Here is a 17505-nt window from a genome sequence, read left to right as displayed (position 1 = left end):
ATTGATTAGCCTAAGGCCAAAACACAACAGATTACTTAAGCCACATGTTTGCATGCCTTTGCCAAGTAAGCAAACACTAAAACACTAACATAAAAGAATTCAAATAGTCAACCTACCAAAAAAAAAAAAAAAAAAAAAAAAAAAAAAAGTCTTGTCAGGCTCAGAAACCTTGAGTATGCAGAAATATCAGTTTTATCTCAGGTTTTTGCGCTTGTGGACAAGGGAGATATTTTATCACATATTGCCCCCCTCTTTTGTCTACAGGTGTTTTGTACCATTCAACACAGACTGAAGAGAGTCAGTCACTGCTCAAACTTTGTTTCAAATGCCAGATTTCCTTAGTTCTCATTTACTATTTCCCAAACAACAAACCAATAGGCCATCTGCATACCAAAAAAAAAAAAAAATCACCAAGACATTTATTTTCAAAACAAGGGTGTCGGAATATAAAATTTAATTTTTGCTTCCATTTTGTAGATATGGAATAAAGGACAAAGACTAAATACTTCCACTGATGATTGAAATTTAGTTTTATATGGTTTGGGTTCCACGTCTTCAGAGCACTATATAACAGACTGATTTTTAAGCTATAAGTCATAAATTTGCAGCAGCTACTCCAGCTACTCCAAAGAACACCACCATGTTTATATTGATATATTATTAACTTGTTCAGCTACCTGCTTGTATATACAGAGAATCTCTTTAAGTACAGAGCTAGAAAAAACAAATGGCCAGAATTCTATTCTGAACGGTATTTGTGTTTTGAATACGTCCTTTCAATGTGTGAGTAAAAAACAAACCCCAAATGTTATTTTCAACTGAAATCATACTATGAAAAATTCTGTCTTGTTTATTTCAGGAGCTGGATTTCATGCTAGGAAAAAGATCTTATGCTTCCAGTTATTATCTTCCTGCTTACATCCACTTATCCTTATGTCAGGTATGACAAGATCATAAAGGAAATAATGCTTCTCTGTAGCATTCCAAATGGTTCCAGATAAATGACACATCTGCAGCATCATATTCACTGTGTTAACTGTGAAACAATCCTATTTGAGCAATGTTACTCTTCAACTCCTACACCTTCTCTTCTACTCCTACACAATTCATCTGCACAACACCTGCAAGACATTCTTCAACTTCTACACTTTTTTATCTGTACAGTACGTACAATATGAACTGAATTCCTCCACAGAAGTGGAAAAATATCAAACAATTTAAACTACCTGGGAAATAAACTAGTTCTCTAAAGAAGATTTTGAGAGGATCTAGAGTTTGTTAATTTTGGGGGTTTTTTTGGCAGTTTTGCTTCGGTTTTTTAATGAGTGTTTATTTTTTGTCTTCTTACATGTCTCTTCCTCTTCCTCAAGATAATGATCCCTTATCTTCTCCCATGGGATAACCCGTTGTGAAAGACAGGGCAGTGAGCAGGAGTCATAGCTATGAAGGGCAATATTACACTGAGATCAGCAGACAGCTGTCAAAGGGACCACAACACTACTGAGTCTGTCTATTTTTGCCGTGATGACAAGGCTAATCTGGATCTCTTTATTGTGGTCAAATCCCAGTATTCACAGAAAAAAAAAATCACCTTTTAACACCTTGAATATGTCCGAAGTTAGTACATCAGTTCAAAAGTTATTGGGGAGTAGGCCAAGGAAATACAAAGGACATCAGTAACACAAATCCTGCCTTTAAACTAAAAATAAGTGTATGAGACACTGTATTCGAAGGCTTACACCATGGGTACAAAGGAAATAGTACAGGAAAACCTAAATTCTGGTTTTCTCAAGTCTGAGTTTTTCTAACATCATCGTCCATGTAAGAATCTTTTCCTGTATTTTCCTAGGGAAAAAATACCTGTTCTGTGACAGGATATTGACCCTCTTATATTTCAACCAGAGGGCTCTTAATTGCTTGATCTCATAAAGTAACTAAATATAGTCAGCTATCTTTCTCCACAGGGATCATCACTGCAGGCATATAAAACATGTTCCCAGCTATTTGTCAGGTATTTTCTACAGGACAAAAAAACCTTCATAGATTCTAAAGCATGGGCTGCCTGATCAGATAAAGACAAGGTTTTGCTCACACCTCCATCGCATAGCTCTTCATCCTTACGTTAATCTGTCATAGCTTTCATCCTTCGCAAATTCAGTTTCTTACCTGCTCCCCAAATGTCTCAACCCATGACTGTATCCACTCAGTTACACACACAACCTCTGGTGTTATCCAGGCAACCCTAACACATCAATCAGCCTCTTGTTACTGCTCGTGCAATTATCAGTATTCCCTAACCACTTCCTCAGTTGTCTTTGCTTCAATTCTCTCTATGTCAGCTCCACTGCATGGCCTGTTCAGGTCAGCCTGTCCCTGTCAGAGCTCCTTGTCAGATCTGTCAACTACAAATTAGGAGTCTCATAAAACCCATAATACAAGTTACATGGTACACCTTGCTTTTACTTTTTTCTTTTCCCTTTGGGGGAAGTTGTTAGGCTTGTAATTCAAACAGTTCTAGTAATTCCTCTTTACAGCTTGAGATTTAACTAGATAATCCCACATTCTGTCAGGTCTGCTGCTCTCCAGACCTTGTCCAGCTTTCAAGCTTTTTCATAAAGTCCAGACCTGCAATTCTGAGGGTTCAGTTTTTTTCTTCAGACCTGAATCAAAATGTTCTGCTCCTTTGTTAGGATACCATCTATACAACCTTGATGCAGTGCTCACAAATGCAGTACACCCAAGTCATCTATTTACACACTTTGGTTTTCAAGTTTCACAAATCCTCCAAAGCAGAGAAATGTCACCTTGAAATGTCACAGCCTTTGTAAGACTTCAGTGACTAAATTCAGGAATGACAATAGGGGGCATAGATTTGAAGGCCAGTAACTTGCAGCATTGTTCCTATTTACTATCCTGCAGCTTTCCATACTGCTTCAAGAGATGTCGTTTTCAATCGTAGCCACAAAATACATATAAGTGGGAACATTACAGCAAACCTCAATAAAATAATCTTGTTCTTCACGATTTAAGCATTCCTCTGCTGATACACTGCATAACTCTTTCCTGCTGTGTAGCAGTGACTTCATTGAGTGCAGGATACTTTCACCAAAACTCTGAAAAACAGTGAAAAAAAATTTAAGAAAAAATGCATGTTCAGTTTCAGATACATGCTCCATCCATCTATTTGCTGCTCCCCACAAGTTTTGCTACTCTGATTATTATTTCAAATTAGTTTGTACATAAATCACCAGGTTTGAAGTTTAAATTTACTTCAAGACATGAAACTGAAGCAGGTACATTTTCTTCAAGCAATACTTTTATTCCAAAATAGTTTCACATTCTATATTTAAAAAAAAAGGAAATATGAGAACACAAAGGAAAAAAGAACAGATGAATCCAAGAAATCCAAATCCCATTTATTCCTTGCATTGCACCCTGTATATGGAACTTTTCCATCAGTTTTTCCTTAAATAGGATGAAAAGCAATTTTAGGCAAGAAAAGTAATGGAGGTGGATTCAAAAGTCAGAGGGGAAGAAAACAAACAAACTAAAACACCCAAGTAAATCCACATACACTCTTTCCCACTCCATGAACATAAAACAACTGCGATTTAATTCCATGTAAATACTTCTTGTAACATTTCTTGTAATTACACTTATGGTGACATGCAAGCAGCCAGGGATGACTAAAAAAGGCTGAAGAATCCAAGACTTTCTCCCATTGTAACAAAGCATAGCAGAACAAAAGAATCAACACTATGAAGGCAAATAAGAATACAGAACAATAAAAACTGATTCGCTCAGCTTGTAAAAAAGAAAATATCCTCTCAGTTGTTTTAGGAACCCAGCAATCTTTCTTTAATTTAAATTTTTCATCTTCTCTAGCAAATTGGAAGGTTAAGAAGACAAGTAAGAATATCGATGGTTAAAAATTATTAACCCAGTAATTATTCTTTGTAAGACTGCCCTGTTAAAAATGGCATGAGAAACCAATGTGTCCAATTTATGACAAGGTATTTCAAATTTTCCTAGCTTCTCAAACAATAGCACAAGTGCTAGATAGTCAAATTTGGACAGAGAATGTTTTGTATTTCTGGTACTTCCACATCCATTTATAAGAAAAAGTGATCTTACATATTACAGTTAAACCTCAAGAAAGATTTTATTTTTTCTCTGTATAAAAATCAGTATCAAATACTACTATGTTGAAAGCCTAATTATTAGAGCAATATCACTGTGGTTGTGCTCAGGGCAACACAAAATTAGGAAGGCACTTCTAGAATGAACAGACAAAAGCAAAACAGAACTTTGGGATCTTTGAAATTGCCAAAATACATTTCAGAATGCTAGCCAACAAGGCTCAGACTGTCACACTGACAGCCAAGGTCAAGTAACACTAAAAAGTCAAAACAGTAACTTTTATAGAAAAGTAACAGCTAAACTATTTCTCAAGGTATTTTAGGCAGTTATTGGGTCATTTGAAATAAATTAATGAAGCGTTCACCTAATTTCCACTTTTATCTATTCCCTCGCCCACATATGTTTTGCTACAATTTGCTCCCACTTTCTACTTTCCAAAGAATTCTGTCAATGCCTTTCTCTAATTCTCTGGATCTTTCAGATTTACAGGAGGCTGCAATACCAATTGTTGTTCAAAGACTGTTCCCCAGTAATTCCTTCATTCATCTTGTACAAAAGTAATTTGTGAAGCCAAACAAGCATGTTGAAATGTCTCATTTTCAGCTTCTACAATAATTTAATCAGTAACAACGTTCAAAATAGTAATTAGGGGAGAAAAAAAACATGACCTGCTATTTTTTTGCAATCTGATAGTGCTCCAATTTGAGAAGGGATCATTGTTATTCTCTAGTTGGCTTTTCTAAAGCTACAAACTATTACACGCACCTTATTTATAAAAAAGTACCTTTCCCTAGTTAACATTTGAAAGGCAGAATGGGTAACTAAGAACCAGAGTATGGTATGATGAACTACTGAGGTGAAGGACAACTCAACATTTTGGAGAATATTAAGTTGAAGAAAAAAAAAGATGAAACAACTGGAAAAATCTCCCTAAGGTCTGGGAGGACCAGCATACAAGACTATATGCAGGTCTGGTAGCCCATGGTGGCACTATGCAACTGAAGAGATAAAATATCCATAGCTAAAAAGAGGAGGAATGAAGGTACATTGTTTGGCAGATCATATTAATTAATATAAAAAAACCCCAAAAATGTGAAAATATATAAATTAACAGAAACATACACAGAAGAAAAAATTTCATCTATCTGGACTTCTGTAGATCACTTAAATATATTAACAGTTAACAAAACCAGATAGAGACAGAATTTACTAAAAGAGCTTGTTTTGGAAATGAAGACTTTGCCTGGATGGACATAACAAAGGGGGAGTTTTGAGAATAGTTTATATAGGTCAGTAAGCAATTTCTTCAAAATTTATCTTGCAAATGATATCAAGCACCATCATCATTAATAAATTTAATGAGCAAAAAAAAGTAAATACGAAATGAAGACAGTTGATAATTTGAAGTAAGCAGGTGTCATCAGCTAAGAAGGAGAACAGCAAACCGTACAGGAAGAACTTGCTCAGCATGAGTGTTTTAAAAAACAACCATATGAAACACAAAGTTATGTCCTCAAAAACTAAAAGCAAGCTTTAAAATTGAATTGCAAATTCACAAGAAATAAAAAACTTTGACTTCTTGATCATGGCATCGCAATGAATGAATGGTCAATACGATACTGCACTGAAAATAGCAAACATGCATCCTTTAGTGAAAGAACTGACATCAGAGTCACTGAGAAGGACATCCTGTGTAATTGCACATACAGTATTATCCACATGTAAAAAGAAGATTAACTCACAACAAGCACAGAAAGTAGGACTATGAAGGATAATCACTGGAATACAGAGGCTTTCATACAGAAGCAGACTAAAACCTTAGTTTACACAGTTTCCAAAAACCAAGGCTAACAGAGGACAGATCACCAATTGTAAAAAAAATACAAAGGATGAACATCAGCAAAAGAAAAGAAATTATTTAAGCAGAAGAATAAAGATATCCATGAACAAACAGGTATAAATTTGCTGTGAGGAGCTTCAGCCTGAAATTCCTAAGTCTCAGTAATTACCACAGTGTGCTTCAAAAAGACAAAATCAGCAGTAAGTTTGGGGGTAGGTGTTTTAAAGCCCTCATTAACTAAGAGGCTATATTTAGTAACTTTTTTATATTCTTATCCTTATCAAAATTGTGCTTGTGACAGCAGAGGACTGGACCCAATTTCAGAGAAATCTTCCTATGCAACAGACAATGACACAAGTTCTCTCACAATCCTGAACTAGGAGATGGAATTACATTAAAAGCTGAAAACTAGCAAGTTTAGGTAAGGACAAGAGGTCATCTTCAATGAAAGAATGTCATTTTTTTTCATAACTAGTACATTTTCAATGTACTTTAATATACGGGCAAAAAACACCAAAGCAATCTATAAAGCTATACTTGCTAGGCCTCTAGGACTTGGTATTCTTTCCTCACATAAATTCTTGCAAGAAATCCTATTTCATTCACAAGCACAGATTTCAAATTTACTAAGTTGTGCCAGGGGAAAACCAAAAATACTGCTCAGATGTAAACAGTGGAAATCCTTGTCACACCTCTAGCTCAACTGAGCAATTCAAAGATTTGCAGTGTTCCAGCTAGTCAAGAAGAATTATCAACCATCACAGTACATTGGAGTAGATATTTGATCTCATTAAATGTTTTGAAAACCAACTGTTTTCTAATATTTCCAACAACCTATAAGATGCCACAATCTCTAGTGAAATGAAGAGCAGTGCTGGATGGCCACACTTCCTCTGCTCCTAAGTAACAAAGCAGCTCTTCCTGATTTCATCTGCTGTAAAATTTAAAGGGACTGAAAATTCTGAGGTACTTTCGTAAAAATAGAAACTAAAGCTTTAAATATGCATACCAAAACTGTGCACTGACTTTTTAAGAGCTACTACTGCAACAATTCCTGTTAGCTGTGACAAAGTATTACAAAGAGGACAGGAATCAGACTGCAATCTTCTGTAAATCAACAGAAGGTGAAACACAGTGAAGTTCTGACCACCCTATTGCCTGGCTCTATGAGAATGAAAGTTCCACACCATAATCTAAATAAACATCTCACAGGTAAACATCAAGAGGAGGCAGCCACAGATCAAAACAATGGAGTCTGGCTGCAGGAAAATGCAGAATTCTGCAAGAAGAGTTGAATTATTTTGTCTAGAACCACACAGTCCAGAATGTTTAATAGCAATTAATGAAGCAGTTCACAGAGGTGGTATTTTAAGCAACTATTACAATCAGTGAGGAATGACTGGTCACTGTCATTATTAGAAAGATGCTTCTGTAACCCATAACCTGGGCAGCGAGGGTGGTATTTGTTTTGTTTAGTAAATTGAAACAAGAAAAGAAATAAAGGGCAGATTTTAGAAGTTCTTTAAAAGTAAGTTTATGTTCAGTTTAAGGATGCAAAATTACTTGACTGTAGTGAAGATCTCTATTTGAGCTGAAGAGTTCTCATAAACCAATAAAATACAAGTTTTATACCATGTGTCTTAAAGTGAAAGATTATTACAAATTGCTTAATAGTGAACAATCCGTGTCAGGACCTGGAACAACTGGCTACCTGCCTGTCTGTCTCCTAACGCTTTCCTCTGCCTTCGAACAGGACATACACTACAGACACTGTTTCTTTAAAACAACAAAATCTGCTCTTGAAATACAATAATGCAATTTTTACTTGACAGGATGCTTTCTTGCTCAGTTTCTCCTCTTACTGTTGCAGCAACTTGCAATAAGAAAGTTATTAATAACCAAAAAAGACATAGAAAATTACTCATCTGTGTTCAACTACCTAGAGAAATATGATTAGATAAATAAATCTTTCAGGATAAACTGCAACTTTCATTTCATTTCATTTCATTTAGTGCCTATAGAAGTTGCAAGAAAATTTTAGGAACAGTATTTACATTCTCCAAATTCAAGTGACAAAATTTAAAAAAATAAATAAACTTAATTTAATATTAGAAATCCCCACTAATATCCTTTGCAAGTGCTAAACATATTTTCTTTTTCACCAAGGCACTTCCTAAATGTTCATGCAAACACAAGGATAAACCAGACCAGGCACCAAGATGTAAAGATGAAGATGTTACAAGTACTAACACAGGCTTCGCAGATTTCAATAAGACTATATAGTCATATTTTAATTTATTACATATAAACTCAAAAAATCTGCTCTAAAATAAAAGCTATATTTTAATAAACAAGGTGAATTCTAGGAAATTAATACATCACAATTTTATCCGAACATCTTGAAAGACAAAAGCACCCCTTCCTTAAATTATGCTGTCTCGCAGTTCAATTACGCTAAATATACCTAAATGCAAAGCAAAAACGATTTCTTTGCCTCCTTGAAATTTCAAACAACCAAAATTAAAACATAGGAAAAAAAAAAAAACACAAAAAACCCAAATAAATCAATTTACTTGCTTCATTATTAAATCGAAAAGCTCTAAAATACTTTTTTTATTTAAATACAGATAATTACCTTTTCAACAGATATTCTTGATTTCATGCGATTGCCCTGAGCCCTGGCATACATGTCCATGATCTTATCAATTTTGGTATTTGATGAAAGACGTCAGCTCAAAAATTCCTACAAAAAACATTTATATTTGATTATTTTATGTTTATCCATTTAGTTCACATCCACTCTAAAAATGCAAATAGACAAAACAAGAACCAATAAAAATAATTAAAAAGCATTTTTAAACTGGAAAAGATTAAACAGCACACCATCCATACTGACAGCTGCCTTTAAAAAAGTACTGCCTTAATGACCTTCAAAACCAGGCATGAAATGCAGAACTTAGCAGTAACGTTTAACTAGACTTTCAAGGCTGCATTGGGGGTGGGGAGGAACATTACATTAAATATTGTTTCACTGTCACTCATATCATCACTCTTGACCCCTGATTCCCCTCTGGGTAGCCCAGTCTCTGCTGGCAAAACACAGCAAACCACATGCTTTTACCAGCACCCTCAACTGAGTAGGTCACAAGGGTTTCTGCTCGAGTCAGCTGCCCTTATTTATCCTAATTCTAACAACAAGAAGATAAAAAAACAGAGGGTATTTTCTTCAAGTTTCCCTCTTTAACCAGTAGCAATGGATCCAGTTTGCTTCATTCATCTTTGCATCCAACAAAATAGGCAACCAAGTTTTAATAAAGACAGAAAGCATGTGGTGAGCTTTTAAGTTCTATGGAAGTTTTAATACTTCCTGTTTTCCCATGGTCACACAATTTAATCAGGTAAAAGAACTCCTAGACTATATAAAATGAACCAGGCAAGAAGCAAGTATATGTAAAAATGATTGCAAAGATAAAGAAAATAAACACCATGACATCAGAGAATGGGTCTTCACACAATTGACCAGACTCGTTCTGTCAATCTCATCTCAAGCACATATTTAACCTTTACATAGGAAATAAAATTTTATATGGGTTTGTTCTTGAGTATAAGTCATTTAAATAAGAAGATCAGCAGTGTCATCAACTATTCTTCATCTTTCTCTACCTCTAAAAGTAAAACTTCTTGAAGAATATAATAGCAAGAGGTTATTATTAGGTATATCTATTTGCATTTCACTTTGATTTCTGCTTTCCTTCACAAAGATGAAATAGCTAGAATCTTAGAAAATAAGTTACACTTAGGCAAATAAACTGCAACATTTTCAATTCTAGACCACAGCTTATCTCAAGTTTGGAAAATTAAAACAATTACATGAAGTAGAGAGGTGCATGACCACAGACTATGTATATAATATATACAAACAAAAAATTAATTTCTCAGTAAGCTATGGCTAGAAGACTAAACACAACAATGCTTCTGCTAAAACTCACGTGTTTAAAAGAAAAAATTCACAAAATATTATCTGTCAATAAAAAGAAATTCGTTTCACCTGTCCCTACTGCTCTATCTTAAATGGCTAATTCAGTAAAAATCCAAACCATATTGGGGAAATACTCTTAAGACACTCCTTGTCATAAGAAAAGCAATCTATACAAAAAGTTGGGTTTTCACACAGGTACACCAGCTCTATATTTTCGGATGTGAAATTATTAACCATTTTCAATACAATGGTCCAGTCATGTGAGAAGTACACAAACATTAACACTAACTGAAAAGGAAGTGAAAGTACTGACAACAAAAACAGCCTGGAAATAGATCATTTGCATAAATTAAACCTACCGTTTAAAATTGCTTTTACTTCTGGATATTGAATTGGACTATTAAATTTAATTTCCTCCTATTGTTAACTCAAAAAAGGGAAAAAATGGCAGAAACATCACATGTAAGAAGAACAGGACTTTTCTGTTACTAAGTATCATCAGACAAACAAATGGAAAAAATTGATCACACAACTAATTTAGAAACACCCACACCATCCTTACCTTTTTAGCAAGTTGTATCACCTTAAATGCACACACCATAGGCAAGAGGAGTTGGAAGTCGCTGTGCTGCTAGGAAGCTACAACTTAGTTGCCATTCCTGGAACTTGGAGGGAAAAATCCCACAGCTGGAGTGTGGCTGTGGATGGGTTCAGGCTGTTAAGAAGGGACAGGCTAGGAAGGAGTGGCTGAATGTTGTCCTCTACAACAAGAAATGGATAGAGTGTGAAGAGCTGTCTCTGAAGAACAGCCATGAGCAGGCTGAAAGCACACTGACAAAAGAAACAAAACAAGGCATTGAGAGAACCTTGTGGTTAATCCAGGGAAGCCTACTGAGGAAGCCTTCTTGCGCCAGCTATGGGAGGCATCTCACTCACAAGCTCTTATCCTGCTGGAAGCCTTCAATCACCCCAATATCTACTGAAAAAGTAACACAGCAAGCTATTTCAGGAGGGGACTCCTGGAATGCACGGAGGATAGCTTCCTAAGACACATAATAGACAATCCTGATCAGAGGGGACGCAACACTGGACCTGTTAGCCACCAGCCTATGTGAGGTAGTCAGTGACGACAAGATTGGTGAAAGCCTGGGCCATAGGAGTCACACACTGGTGGTGTTTGCAGCCCTGAGGGACATGGAACAGGCAAAGAGTACGTTCAGGATCCTAAGTTTTGGAATAGCACATTTCTGGCTGTTAAAGCAGCTAAATCCATAGGAACCCCTGGGAAACTGTCCTCAGAGATATGGGAGCAGGATAGAGCTGGCAGATCTTTAAGGATACTTTCCATAAGGCCAAAGAGTTACCAATCCTTGGGTGTAAGAAATCAGAAAAGGAAGGCATAAGACTAAAATTGCTGAGTTGAGACCACACTAAGAGCAGCTGAGCTCAAACTACAGGGCAAGTAGACGAACAGGCAGCGGAAGCAGGGACAGGTATTCTGGGAAGCGTACAAGGACACTGCCCAGTTTTGCAGGGATGAGGAGAGAAGGCCAAGGTGAAGCTGAAGCTGAACTTGGCAAGGCATCAAAGAATAAGAAGGGCTTGTACAGGTATGTCAGAGAGAAATTCAAAGAAAATGCACTCCCACCAATGAACACAACTAGCAAACTGGTAGTAACAGAAGAGATGGCTAAGGTACTCAACTTTTTTGCCTCAGTCTTCACTGGCAATCCCTTTTCCCACACCTCTCCAGAGAACAGATTGGGAGAGCAAAGAGAAGATGAGGTTTGTGACCACGTGAGGAACCTGAATGTACGTAAGTGTATATGACTGTCAAGTCACATCCCAGAGTTCTGAGAGAATCGGCTGATGTAGTTATCAAGTCGCTCTATCATATCTGAAAAGTCATGGCCTTCAGGTGACTGGAAAATGAGAAACATTGTACCCACCTTAATAAAGGGCAGAAAGGCAGATCCTGGGAACTACTGACCTGTCAGTCTCACCTCTGTGCCTGAGAAGATCATGGAACAGATGCCCCTAGAAGCTGTGCTTCTCCACACATGGAGACAGGGAGGTGACTGAGGACAGCCAGCACAGTGTCACCAAGGACAAGTTCTGCCTGACCAGCCCAGTGGCCTTCTGTGATGGGGTGATTGCATCAATGGACAAGGAAAGAGCTACAGATGTCCTCTATCTAGACATCCATAAGGCTTTTGACACAATCCCCCAAAACATCCTTCTTTCCTAATTGGAGAGATATGGATTCGATGGGTGGAATGTTCATTGGATAAGAAACTAGTTGGATGGACCCATCCAGAAGAGAGCAGACAACAACTCAAGGTCCAGATGGACACTGGTGACAGGTGGTGTCCCTTAGCAGTTTGCAGCAGGACCAGTGTTATTCAGTATATTCATTAATGACATGGACCATGTGAATCAAGTGCACCCTCAGGAAACTTGCGGAAAACACCAAGCAGAGTGGTGCGGTTGACATGCGTGAGAGATGGGATACTATCCAGAAGGACCTGGAGAAGCTCAAGCAGTGGGTCCATATGAAGGTCATCAGGTTCAACAAGACCACACTCAAGGTTCTGCACCTGAATTGGGAAAATTTCCAGTGTCAGCACAAGCTGTAGAATGAACCGATTAAGAGCAGCCCTGAGAAGAATGACTTGGGAGGTGGTGGTGGACAAGAAGGTGGACATGACCCAGCAATGTGTGAGTACAACCCAAAAAGCCGACCACATCCTGGGCTGCAGGAGAAAGCCAGCAGGGTGATTCTTTGCTTTGGTGAAACCCCACCTGCAGAGTGGCATCCAGCTCTGGGGTCCTCAGCACAGGAAACACATGGATTTGCTGGAGCAGGTCCAAAGCAGGGTCATAAAAATGATGAGAGGGATGGAGCACCTCTGCTATGAAGACAGAATGGGACAGTGGGAGTTGTTCAGCCCAGAGAAGGCTCTGGGAAGACCTTACAGAAGCCTTTCAGTATTTAAATGGAGCTTATATGAATGACAGGGACAAACTTTTTAGCAGCACCAGTTGTAACAGAACAAGGAGGAATGGCTTTAAACTAGAAGAAGGTAGGTTTAGATTAGATACAAGAAATTTAGATTAGGTACAGTGAGGGTGGTGAGGCATTGACGCAGGCTGTCTGGAGGTTGTAGGTGCCCCATCCCTAGAAACATTCAAGGTTAGGCTGGACCGAGCTCTGAGCAACCTGATCTAGCTGTAGATGTTCCCGCTCTCTGTAGGGTAATTGGACTAGATGGCCTTTAAAAGGTCCCTTCTAGCCCAAAGAACTCTATAAATTTATAAACCCATTTTTTCCAATGATTTGCTGAAGAATACTCTTCTCATCAGAGCATGTAACAAGCATTTAGCTCACTTTTCCATATACATGTATCCTTGTTTGAATACATGTAAGGAGCAAAATTAAATAATCAGCTTAAGGGAATCCAACAAGAAATTTGCCATGGATTTAATCTCTTTCTGTAAGTCTATCCCATGTTTAAATTTACTTTAAATCAGTGTGTATTGAAAAACCTTAGCTGGTAGAAAAACAGAAACTGTATTTTTTCTGTAAATTTGCTGAGTAAATCTCTTCAACTGCTATAGGGCATATGTGGACATGTGCACACCTATGTTAAACACATACATGTTATGACAAGTTTGAACAATAAATTTAAAATATATGTAATATGACCTTATTAAAATTAAATTTCAAATAAGAGATTCTAGGCAATGAAAATAAATTATGAATAAATGAAAATTATGATTAAAAAAATAATCTATATTATGTTTTTAAAAGGCATTTTTAGTAGTAATAGAGCAAAAAGAGACATCTTTCTTTTAAAGAAAAAGTACTTTTTTTTTTGTCTTCAGTGCACAGACCTGAATCAGCCTAGAGAACTCTGATGATGATTTGCAAAAGCCAGGCTTAATGAAACACTGAGTTTTGAATTATTCATTCCAAATACGAAATTTAAAAATACCTTAAGAATCATTAAAAATACCCTAGAATCATAAAATCATCAAGGTTGGAAGAGGCCTACAAGATTATGTAGTCCAACCATCCACCTCCTCTGGTCCTCCCACTGCCAGCATGGCAGAAGAGACTGTCCCGCACCTCACTACATCCTTCTTTCAGGTGGTTATGGAAAGTAATGAGGTCTCCCCAAAGCCTCCTCTATTTCAGGCTAAGCATCCTCAGCCACTCCCCATAAGATGTGTTCTACACATTTCATGAGACTTGTTGCCCATCTCTAGATGTCCTTCAGTGTCTCAGTGACCTTTTTGAAGTGAGGGGCCCAAAACTGAACACAGGATTTGATGTGTAGCCTTATCAGTGCCAATTACAGGGGGACAATCCCTGCCCTGCTCTTGCTGGCCACACTGGTATCAGTATTGTTGATACCAACCAGGATACCATCGGCCTTCTTGGCCACCTGGGCACAGCTGGCTCATGTTCAGCCACTGTCAACCAGAACCCTCAAGTCCCTTTCTACAGCTTTACAGACACTCTTCCCCCAGCCTGCAGCATGGAGTGGGGTTGTTGTGACCCGAGTGCAAAACCCAGCACTTGGCCTTGCTGAACCTCATACCACTGGCCTCAGCCCATTGATGCAGCCTGTCCAGGTCTCCATGTAGAGCCCTCCTACTCTCAATCAGATCAAGACTCCCATCCAACTTGGTGCTGTCAACAAATGTGCTGAGGGTGCACTCAATCCCCATGTCCAGATCATCAATAAAGATGTTAAACAGGACTCTCCCCAGAACTGACCCCTGGGGACACCACAAGTGATGGGCTTCCAGCAGGGTTTAGCTCCATTCACCACCACTCTCTTGGCCCAGACATACAGCCAGTTTTTCATCCACTGAAGAGTACTCCCATCCAAGCTATGAGCAGCCAGGTTTTCAAAGGAGGATGCTGTAAGAGATGGTGTCAAACACTTAATGAAGGCAAGATAGACACCATCCACAGCCACCTTTCCCTCATCTAAGTGGGTCACTTTGTCATAGGAAAACAGATTGGTCAAGCAGAACCTTCCTTTTGTAAATCCATATTGATTAGACCTGATTCCCTGGTTGTCCTTCATATGTATTTATAACCTGACCAAACAATTGCTAGTGAAAACCAAATTAAGAAAGTCTACACTGACAAGCAGGCAGAACAGTCTAATGGATCCTTCTCCATTTCTCATTTCTAATGATTTATCAGTTTACTGATCAGGTCAGCAGTCTTGAAAAAGTCCAGGTATGATACACAAGCTGTCTTAACCGCAGCGAGACCCACAGGAGCAAATGAGCATTAATGACAGGCTGGGTCCTCTTTTTCTCGCTTGGTTTTAATTCTCTTATATTGTATTTCTGTCACATGGAAGTAGCAATTTCAAAAGAATCAATCATTTTCTTTTCTTAGATCATCACTAGCAAGTTATCATCCACAGCTTCCCCCGCCCAGTCCTGGATCTCAATTCTCAAACACTTCCTGGGAAAAAAATGTTACTTGATGTATCCACTGGGGATATCCATTGGTCTGGATTTTGTGGCTTATGCAATTAACCGTAAATTTCTGTACTTCAGACTGTTCTGTATTTTGTACATAACAGAACCATACCAAGTAAGATGGGGCTATTATTTTCTAAGCTGCAGCATTTTCTCAAGAAAACTTATTCCCACCTAGAGAAAATTTCACCAGAGAGTACTTTGTTTAGTTCTCAGGATTAATTAAATATAGGTGGTATCTGTCGATAAAGTCTAACTGTACAATACTGAAATAATCTTACAAACATGAAGCTATGTAAGACTCTTCCCAAGTGTAACCTAGATAAATTTTAAGCATTGTTACCATCTATTTCAGTATCACTGATCTTTTCCAGATACAATGTAAGCGGGATTTTTTTCCTCCCTATCTCACTCTGGCAATACATCAGAGATGAGAAAGCTTTATCTTCAAATACAGTTCGGATCAACCATTTTCTTTCCCTTTTGCATATTGGATTTTTTTTTTTTTTTTGAAAACCAGAGAAAAGCACTTTGGTTGTAATAAGGAAAAGAAAGTCCCTCAAAAGAGCCAAGAAAGCAAAGGAGGAACCCCCCCCTTGTTCGTCGTCCCTTGAGGGAGAAGAGGAACTGGGAGGAGGACGAGCGGCGGGAGGGAGAGAAGGCGAGGAGACACTTTCACAGCGAAATGTTGAGAACAGGCTGAACTTACTTAACCCGTGCGCACCGACCACAACCCAAACAACGCAGGAGGGAACGTAAACTCACGAAGCCTCCGTGCACCGAGCACGACTGCACCAGCACGAGTCAGTCAGTCAGTCCCCAGCTGAGACTGCGGACGGACAGACCTGGCCCACGGGGGCAGCGCGGGGACCCGCGATCGCGAACCCCGCACGCTCGGTCCCGGAGCCGAAGCGCCGCGCTACTCCCCCTCACCTCGGGTCACCCCCGCGCTGCGGTCCAGGGGGCCCCGGCCTCGTCCCCGGCCCCCTCCAGGTGACCGGTGGGGCCCGCGGGAGCTGCGCTGCCCCAGAGGAACCTTCCCTGGGAAGGGCGGCGGAGGATGCGCCTCCCCGCGCCTCCCCGGGAGCCCCCGGGCCACCTGTGGCAGCGAGCCCCAACTGACAGGCCGGCGGCGCCCCGCCCTGCGCCCGAGCTCCCCAGCAGGGCGGCCCGTGGGGGAGCGGCCGGAGGGGGTGGGATGAAGAGCGGGCGCTCCGTACCTGTGGCTGTGGCTGTGGCCACGACGACCGCCGCCGCCACCGCCTCCTCAGCGCCCGCCGCCCGCGGCCATGGCCCCGCAGCGGAGCCGCCCCGCAGCGCCCGACCGGACCCGCCGCCCCCGCCCCAGCCCGGCCGCCGCGGGCCCCGCCCCCTCCGGCCCCGCCCCGCCCCGCCCCCGCTCTCGCGACGCTTCCCGCCCAGCTCCGCCCCCGCCGCCGCCGCCGCCGCGCGCTCCCATTGGCGGGAAAACGGCGGCCGCCCCGGAAGCAGCCGCGGCGGCGGAGCGCGCGCAGGGCCCGTGCTGGTTACGCCCCGCGGAGGAGCCTTGTGTTCCCTGCCCCTGCCCCTGCCCCTGCTCCTGCTCCTGCCCCTGTCCCTGTCCCTTTCCCTGTCCCTTTCCCTGCCCCTTTCCCTGCTCCTGTCCCTGTCCTTTTCCCTGCTCCTGTCCCTGTCCCTTTCCCTGCCCCTGCCCCTCCTCGCGGGGAGTGACCGGGCGCGGCCCTGGCAAAGCCCCGGGAGCTGTGTGCCTGCCGGGGGGCCTGGCTGTTCCTGCCTGCTCCGTAGGGCTTGGGGGCTGTGGCCCGCTTGCTCGGGGTCGCCTCTCGTAGCCGGCCGGCCGCCCCAGCCCGATTTTAGTCAGGCGAGGCGCAGACGAGGCTTTGAGACCCTGTCTGAAAATCCCGTGCCCCCCCGCTTCCCTTCACACTGACTCCTTAAATTCAGTGCTGCCGGATTCCTCAGGGCATCGGGTGTGCTTTTAGCCAGCAGATACGCGATTGATTTTCACCTCCCCTCATGAGTTGTTCTGGTGTGTGTG

At 40.5% G+C, this 17505-nt stretch overlaps 1 protein-coding gene across 3 annotated transcripts in view; it reads right to left on the bottom strand.

Moving 5' to 3' along the window:
- AKAP11 (A-kinase anchoring protein 11) overlaps positions 1-16802 on the bottom strand; it is a 43255-nt gene extending 26453 nt beyond the window's left edge. For all 3 annotated transcript variants that reach the window (XM_058838990.1, XM_058839000.1, XM_058839007.1), the window contains exons 1-3: positions 16401-16802; positions 8616-8723; positions 2997-3113 (exon numbers count right to left, since the gene is read on the bottom strand). In XM_058838990.1, the coding sequence (XP_058694973.1) occupies positions 2997-3113; positions 8616-8675 (177 nt within the window). In that variant the 5' untranslated portion in view covers positions 8676-8723; positions 16401-16802. The remainder of the gene's footprint in view (positions 1-2996; positions 3114-8615; positions 8724-16400) is intronic.
- Positions 16803-17505: the final 703 nt, after the last annotated feature.

Source organism: Poecile atricapillus, chromosome 1 (genome assembly GCF_030490865.1).
Source record: "Poecile atricapillus isolate bPoeAtr1 chromosome 1, bPoeAtr1.hap1, whole genome shotgun sequence".
Taxonomy (NCBI): Eukaryota; Metazoa; Chordata; class Aves; order Passeriformes; family Paridae; genus Poecile; species Poecile atricapillus.
The sequence above is the reverse complement of the archived record's forward strand: the minus strand, read 5'-3'. Positions and strand labels throughout refer to the sequence as shown.